This window comes from Herpailurus yagouaroundi, unplaced genomic scaffold, assembly GCF_014898765.1.
Source record: "Herpailurus yagouaroundi ecotype Mexico unplaced genomic scaffold, PumYag 219, whole genome shotgun sequence".
Lineage (NCBI taxonomy): Eukaryota > Metazoa > Chordata > Mammalia > Carnivora > Felidae > Herpailurus > Herpailurus yagouaroundi.
Genome location: NW_024412450.1, coordinates 1480054 through 1488736, shown reverse-complemented (window position 1 = coordinate 1488736; position 8683 = coordinate 1480054). Strand labels below are relative to the sequence as shown.

Below are 8683 nucleotides of genomic sequence, written 5' to 3'. Positions count from 1 at the left end.
ACCGATTGTTTAATGAACGGCTTTTTGTTCAAGTTACCTATCTTATTAATTTTGCTGAATGGCCTGGAGAGTACAAGCTAACACAGTTTGTGGATGCGTATATGTGGTAACCAAATGCTTCTGGAATTAGTTCAATTTTTATCTCCACAACAAATCAGTATGTCTATTTAAATGGTGTAGGGGCACCTGGGTGGCAGAGTCAGTTTAACATCTGACTTTGGTTCAAGTCATGATCTCACAGTTCTTGAGTTCAAATCCCACATCTGGCTCTGTGCTGACAGCTCAGAGCCTGGAACCTGCCTTGGATATTCTCTTCTCTCTCTCTCTCTCTCTCTCTCTCTCTCTCTCTCTCTCTCAAAAATAAAGAAACATTTATAAAAAAACTTAAATGGTGTCACAGCAGTAACAAAAGATATTCCAAGAACTACAGGGCCACTCAGCATATAAATAATGATTCATAAGAAGGAGGATTTTTTTTCCTAGAACCAAAAACTAATTCACAAAAAAAGTGACAAAATAACAAAATGTCCAAAATTGATACAGGAACAACAGGAATAGCAGTGTCTGAAATGTTGAATAGGAGGGAAAATATGAGGAGGAGGTTGGTGGCGAGGGTGAAGATAATGTCTGGATGCAGACATATGCAAGTGATTATGGAAAGTGATTCTACTACCAAATAGTGGAGTTTATCCCAACAAAATTGCTCATTTAATGTTTTACCTCAAACTCCCCTCCTTTGATAAGGGAAATAATGGTCATCATCAAGTAATGCTTATGTCATAATTTCAAGAAGGAACAACTCAAACTATATTCCATTCCTAAATTATATTATTAAACTTATGGATGTATTCTTACTCAGAAAACATGGAACATATGTGTCATGGCATACTAAGCCTTTTCAGTGATCTGCAATTCAGTGTGGTTGGGTTTACCATGACATTTTTATTTATTTAAAAAAATTAATATTCACTTATTTTTGAGAGAGAGAGAGAGAGAGCCCACTAGTGGGGGAGATACAGAAAAAGGAGACACACAAGCTGTGAGATCATGAACTGAGCCAAAGTCAGATGCTTAATCAAGTGAGCCACCCAGTCTCCCTTACCATATTATTTTTAGAACCACGCTGATTTATGAGTACACACAGAGCATCTTTTAGCATTGGCAAAGAGTGTTAAAAGGGGTGGTCTGAATTGGAGAGAGCACAAAACAAGTGAATTTGGACACTCATGTAAACTTCAGAGATTTTTGTTCTACCTAAAGCTGATGCTATTTTTTATTACCATGGTATTATCTCCTAGACCTTTATGAGGAGTCATGAACAAAAACAATGGAAGTTCCATGACAGACTTCATCCTGCTGGGGTTTTCTGATCGGCCCCAATTAGAACACATCATCTCTGGGGTTGTCTTCATCTTCTATATTGTGACTCTGGTAGGAAACACAACCATCATCCTTGTATCTAACCTAGACAGCCAGCTCCATACTCCTATGTATTTCTTCCTATCCAATTTGTCTTTTCTGGACCTCTGTTATGCAACTAGCATTATCCCACAGATGCTGGTAAATCTATGGGGTCCAACAAAGTCTATTACCTACGGAGGGTGTGTGCTCCAATTCTTCTTTGCCCTTGACTTGGGAGCCACAGAATGTCTTCTCCTAGCTGTGATGGCCTATGATCGCTATGCCGCTGTCTGTCAACCTCTTCACTACACAGTAATAATGCACCCTCAACTTTGCCAAAAGATGGTACTTGTCGCCTGGTTAGGTGGTCTTGGCAGTGCCTTAATTCTTTGCTCCTTGACTCTGAAACTGCCAAGATGTGGGCACCGGGAGGCGGACAATTTTTTCTGTGAGATGCCAGCATTGCTCAAGATGGCTTGTGTCTACTCAAAAGTAATTGAGGTCATTGTCTATGCTCTTGGAGTGATATTTCTTCTAGTACCTCTATTACTAATTCTAATCTCATACACAGTTATCACTCAAGCTGTCATGAGGATCAAGTCAACAGCAAGGTGGCGTAGGGTCCTTAATACCTGTGGTTCCCACCTCACAGTAGTAACTCTGTTTTATGGAACACTCATTTATATGTACATGAAGCCACAGAATAGCACATCCCAAGATGAGGGGAAGTTCTTTACACTCTTTTACACAATCGTCACACCCACCCTTAACCCTCTGATCTACACTTTAAGAAACAAGGATGTGAAGAGTGCAGTAAAAAGAATACTGTATGTGAGAAAATGGTCAGCAAAGTCATGAGTTAGATGGAAGAGAGGTAAGGAAATAACATTGACCTTTACCAACAGAAGATGAATGATTCACTTTCACAAACAGCATTTATGGGATGTTTACCTTGTATCAAGAATTGTGCTATAGACGGATTTATAAACAATTAAATCAGAAGTTATAAGGAGATAGAGATGCAGACACATAAGGAAACTTGAATTCATATACTTAAAAGCCTTCAAGACTAATCAGGAACTACAGACAAGTAAACCTAGAATTGTGAAAAGTGGTTAAGTACAGAAATATATGTACAAGGTATTAAGAAAATATTTCACATGGAAATTTAATATAGGGTTACACTGGACAGTGATTTTTTTTTTCTTACAGACTTTTCTTCCAGATTTTTATATGCAATGACACTACATTTTATTCACCTGTTGTTGTCATTGGGGCTTTTGTGGTGCAGATCAACTGCCCACCAATACCCATCCACCTCCTCCCTCAAGTTTTAACTGGGCCCAGGGCCCATTAAACTGGGCCCATCCTGCATATCACATTTCAAGACTGGCTTTCACCAACATAAGGTCAGGAAAACAATGTGTGCAATTCCTGGGTTATCTTCTCAAATATGAAGCCATTTATTGTTAGCCTTCTCCCTCCTGTTCCTGCTGTCTAGGATGTGAATGTGGAGAGTTTGTAGCTTTTCCAATATCCCTAAGAGGGAATGGAACAATAAGGTGTAACCACAACCACCCACCAGCAGAGAAATGCCTCTAGACTCTTAGAGCACAAAAATCTTCATTATTATTTAATATTAATTAAGCCACCTATTTTGGAGTCTCCTTTTTAGAAGGCTTAACTTTTCCCATCCATGGCCTAAAGAGGAGTTTGAGCTTTTTCCTGTAAAGTCATGCAGTCCTTGGACCAGCAACAACAGCATCACTTGGCAACTTACCAAAACTGAGCAACCTTGGACCCACCCCACACTTATCCAACCAACAATACAGATGGACCCAGCAGCTGATGTTTTTAATCAACACTACAGGTGATCAGGCTAAAGTTTGAGAACTACTGTTACAGAGAATAGGGAGATGTTGAGTCTCTAAACAGAAAATGTACATAGTTTTATAGATTTTAATTGATTTCCTTCCTATAGACATGGGAAAAAAATGGGTAATAGTTTCTCAAGGCTCTTAGATAAGAGTAATGAAGGAAATGAGAAGCTTCATTAAATGAAATCAATATAAAAGGTTATTCTTCATTTAATACGATCTTTTGTTCTTTGGTTTTATAATTGCTCTCCTTGTACTGAATTGTGGTGACAGTTGATGGTAATTTTGGCAAAGGAGCTTAATGCTTTTATTTGACACAACAAAAATTTAGCAATGTCTTGTTTTTTCTCTATTATTTTTTACTTTGTCTTACTGGGAAATACATTCAAATTCTGAGTATCTCTATTAGGAGAAAAAACACTTCCCTTCTCTACAAGGTGACCATTTCAGAGATTGGAAATCCTCTGCATGTGAGAGATCTCACGTTTATGGCGCTCGTGCTCTGTGATTTCAAGGCTAAGTAAGCTGCCATCTACCCAGAATATTTGGGTGTGAATATGGGGTTGTAAGTCTTCATAGTCTTTTCTCCATCATATTTAAACTTTCTGGTTTCCAGGGTTCCACAGTGAAAAACCTGAAGTTGTCATTCTTTTTTTGAGGTAACTTTAAAATTTCCAGGTGTGTAAGCCTTGATAAAAATAAGATCTGAAAGAGGATGATGATACCCAAACATATGATGATACCCAAACAGAGAAAATATAAACTTCGTGGAATTGTAAGGAGATTGAGAGGAGAATATGTAAGATGGTGACTGTCTGGCCACTGAAAATGAATATCAACTTTTCTTTGTGAAAAAAGCTGATCTCAAATTTGATAAACAAGTAGTCTGTCACTTAAAAAATTCATACTCAACTTCTACACTCAGTTGATATCTTATCTCATAAGAAATGTCATTACAAACCTCAGAATTTGTCCTTTGAATTCCCTCCAAAACCTGCTTCTGTCACTATAATGGCATTATCTCTTTTTATATATTTACTCGTGTAAACGTTTGAGGAAAAGACATTGGTGAAGTTTTCAATAACAGAACCTCTTATTCATGTGAGATTTTGCTGTGTCTAAATTGGCTTCTAACATGAAATACATACTCTGTAAATATCTATAATACTATTAAGTGAATGAACCATTTTTAATAAATATACATGAAAATGTTATTATTCTACAGAACATGTCAAAGATTCATTGGGTAATAAATACTAAAGCAACATCTTCAGGCTTTTAACATTTAGGATATTTGCAAAGTAAGAAAAGGGAAAGATAGAATACATTTTTTTCATGTACATAATATTATAGATTCCATATAAGTGTGTATCTGGAAATTAAACAACAACAACAACAACAACAACAAAAAAGAGAGAAATAAAAAGGTTCCCAATATCTCAACCTAGAAACAGTGAATTCTACCTTTATAAGTGATTTCCTTTTAATTTCTTCCAATTCATACTAAAGTTTGTCACACTGAGTATCTGATTTCCTTCCCCAGAGTATGCATTCATGTCATATATATCACTTCCAAGAGAGAAAACCTTGGCTCCTAGAGAAGTGGCAAATCTCTTAGCAAATACACTGATGGGTAGCCCTCCAAAAAGCCACAGTACATGAATAGACACAGAGTGCAACTGTGATGTGAAAACGTCACTGGGAGGGAGTTTCTGACAATGGCAAAAAGATTGAAAACCAATGTCTCAGTGTCATAGCATGTGCTTGTCCCTGACTGCAAAGATGACTGAGATCTCCCCTGGCCCAAATCGACTGAAAAGGCAGCATACCCAGGCTCTAGCACCTCAGGAAGGTATGAATGGTCTTCTAGGTTAGTGGCTGACACCTTGGATCCAAGGACAGCCTCCATTAATCAAGTTCAACTGCTGGAGATTCCCTGGAACTACAGAAAAATTTGACAACACCATGTATTACCACAAATTTGGGGAAACAGTCATCTTACTCTTTTTGTATTAGTTATCTACTGCCTCATAAATATTGTTTTTAGAAACTAACGGGACTGCTAGAAATGATAGATATAGGTTGAAAATCCCAACCCCACCAGTCTAAGTCTAAAAAGGCTGTAAAACTAACAGTGTTCATAATTCTATTGTCAGCAAACTTGTCCTAATTATATGAAGCTACTTCTACTCTTTGCTTTCAGTTCTGTTAAACAACGGCAGATCTGTGTCAAAAGAAAACAACTCCTTTTTGCTTTTTAGGGATACTTTTCAGAATATTATTAGCTACTTGTCATTTTTCAGAAACAGCAGCCACTTCTTAAGGAGGACACTCATAACTATCACTCTTTCATAAATCCGTACATTTTCTTTGGAGCTGAGGATTCAAGAGAAACTAGACTCTGCTTTAGGTTGCAGTGATAACATGAAAGGAAATACTCCCAGAGAGTAACTTAACTTTCACCTATTTCCTCTATGATGTTAAGCGCACATTTATAGCAGCCGTGTGAGAACTATGGGTCATGTTTTACCCCCTTGTTTGCCAACTAAAATATCAAAAGAAAACTTTCTGTCCGTTGTATCATTGTATCTTACTGGGAAGAAATGTTCCATGAACTCTGAGTACAAATATGTGGCCTATTGCTTTTCTTCGTTATCACTATTTTCCAATGTGTTCATCAGTCGCCAATTGCAGCTTTAGCAGGACGTCCAGTGTTTCCATTTTGGGCTCCCCTTCCCCAGGTATAATCTCAAATTTTCTAATCTTCAGAGTACTTGCCTATCAGTGTGCTTGCCAACCAGTAAATACTCTATATTAACTGCACTACTGCCATTTCTGCTTCAAGCCACAGGTCCCATGCTACCTTTTGGGGGATGATGCCACAGGTGCCAAGGCACTACTGGGGGCTGATGGTCCTTCGGGCATAAACCCTGACCATCCCTATCATAAGGAGGACCAGTATTTCAGACTTCTGCCCCAGCCTCGCTGGGCCTTCTAAGGAGGCACACTCCCCTGCCCTCTTTTGCATGAGAAATGGGTCCCTGTGAGCCCTGCCTTCAGTCTTTGAATTGGCCTACACCACAAAATGCTCAAGGCCTGTGTGACAAGCCCACAGCTAACATCATATTCAATGGTGGATGTCCACCCTCACCACCTCTGTTCAACACAGTATTAGAAGTCAGAGCCAGAGCACCTAGGCAAGAAAAAGAAATACAGGCAAGCAAATAAGGAAGGAAGAAATAAAACTGTCTGCATATGCTGATGACATGATATCATATATAGCAAATCCTAAAGATTCCACCATAAAAGTGAACTAGTGAACAGTTCTTTAAAGTTGCAGGGTACAAAATCAATAAACAAAAATACATCATTTTTTATAGAATAATTGCAAACTACTAGAAATGGAAATTAAGAATACTAACCTCATTTACAATCATCTCAAAGAGAATAAAATATCTAGGAATAAATTTCACCAAGGATGTGAAAGTCCTGTACACTGAAAATTATAAGATTGATGCAAAAAACTGAAGACACATAAATAAATGGAAAGGCATTTCATGCTTATTAATTGGAAGAGTATTTTTAAAGTGTACATACTACCTAAAGCCAGCTACAGATTCAATACAATCTCTATAAAAAATCCAATTTTAGAAATAAAAAACAACCCTAACACTTGCATGGAACCACAAAAGAACATGAGTTGCACAAATAATCTTGAAATAACAGCAAAGTTGAAGTCATCATACTTCTTGTTTTCATACCATAATAGAAAGCCATATTAATCAAAGGCATGTGGCTATAAATATAAACATATAGATCAATGGAACAAAGAGAAATCCCAGATTTAAATAATATCATACATATACAATTAATTTCATTATATTTAATCAAATATTAATATAATCAAATATTACTCATCCATGAATACGGACATCTGCTATTGTGACAACACGAATGAACTTTGAAGGCATTATGCTAAATGAGATAAGTCAGAGACAGACAAATACTACATGGTATCACTATATGTGGAATATTTTTAAAAAATCAAACTTCTTGAAACAAAGTAGGGAAAATGGTTGACAGGGGCTGGGGTGGTGGGGCAATAGGGAGAGGTTGGTACAGTGGCACAAACGTCAGCTAGAAGATGAATAAGGCATGAGGATCTCATGTAAAACAGTGACTACAGTTTCTAACACTGTATTTAATAATTGAAATCTGCTGACAGAGTAGAACTGAAATGTTCTCACCAAACCACAAAGATAAATATGTGAGGTTATGGATGTGTAAATTAACTAGATGGGAGAGGGTACACTTTCACAATGTATACAAATATCAAATCACCATGATGTACACATTAAATATCTTATAATTTTATGTCTCAGGTATACCTCAAGGCTTAATTTTTTTAAAAAAAGCAAAGATAATACTGAAATGGGGGAGAGTGGTTGAAAGTGCTATTTTAGAAGGGGTGGTCCAGGAGGGCTTTTGAGCAGAGAACTGAATAGAACCAGGGGGTCAGTTCCAGGACATGTATGGGGAAGAGGGTTCCCAGGAAGCTTCAAGGGATAAGTTTGATGTGTTGGCTGAATAGTAATAAAAACCATGCAGAGCAAGTGGAAGAATCCTAGAAAACCCTCTGGCAGCAGCAGCAGCAGGACGAAAATAGCTATCCATAAGAAGACCCATATTTGATATGACTTTTATTCTAAAAGTGATAATTCAGTAAAAAAAATGCTGTAAATGAGGTGCAAAATAAACTAGAGGTAGTGACAGCAAGGATTGAAGAGGCAGAGGGGAGAATAAGTGAAATAGGAGATAAACTTAGGGAAAGAGATGAAGCTGTGAAAAAGAGATAAAAAAAAAATTCTAGACCAGCAGGGGAGAATTAGAGAACTAAGTGATTCAATGAAAGATTATAATATACATATCAAAGGAGTTCCAGAAGAAGAAGGGAGAGAGAAAGGGGTGGAGGGTGTATTTGAATAAATCATAGCTGAGAACTTGCTCGATCTGGGGAAGAAAAGAAGTATTGAAATCCAGAGGCACAGAGAACTCCCTTCAGACATAACAGAAATTGATCTTCTGCATGACAAATCATAGTGAAACTGGAAAAATACAAAGATAAAGAGAGAATTTTGAAAGCAGCTAGGGACAAATGGACCTTAACCTACAAGGGTAGACACATAAGGGTAGTAGCAGACCTATCTGCTGAAACTTGACAGGCCAGAAAGGAATGGCGGGAAATCTTCAATATGATGAGCAGGAAAAATATGCAGTCAAGGATCCTTTATCCAGCAAGCCTGTCATTCAAAATACAAGGAGAGAGAAAAGTTTTCCCAGACACACAAAAACTAAAGGAGTTCATCAACACTAAACCAGCCCTACAAGAGATCCTAAGGGGGATT

The 8683-nt window shown here is 37.5% G+C and overlaps 1 protein-coding gene across 1 annotated transcript; it reads left to right on the top strand.

Moving 5' to 3' along the window:
* Positions 1–1292: 1292 nt before the first annotated feature.
* LOC121018410 (olfactory receptor 2W1-like) lies at positions 1293–8427 on the top strand. Its single transcript, XM_040457140.1, has 2 exons — positions 1293–2228; positions 8424–8427. The coding sequence occupies exons 1-2, from the start codon at positions 1315–1317 to the stop codon at positions 8425–8427; spliced, it is 918 nt and encodes a 305-aa protein (XP_040313074.1). The 5' UTR covers positions 1293–1314.
* The last annotated feature ends 256 nt before the right edge of the window (positions 8428–8683 follow it).

Coding starts and splice junctions, on each gene's coding strand:
- LOC121018410 (XM_040457140.1), top strand. CDS start 1,315: ATGAACAAAAACAATGGAAGTTCCATGACAGACTTCATCCTGCTGGGG.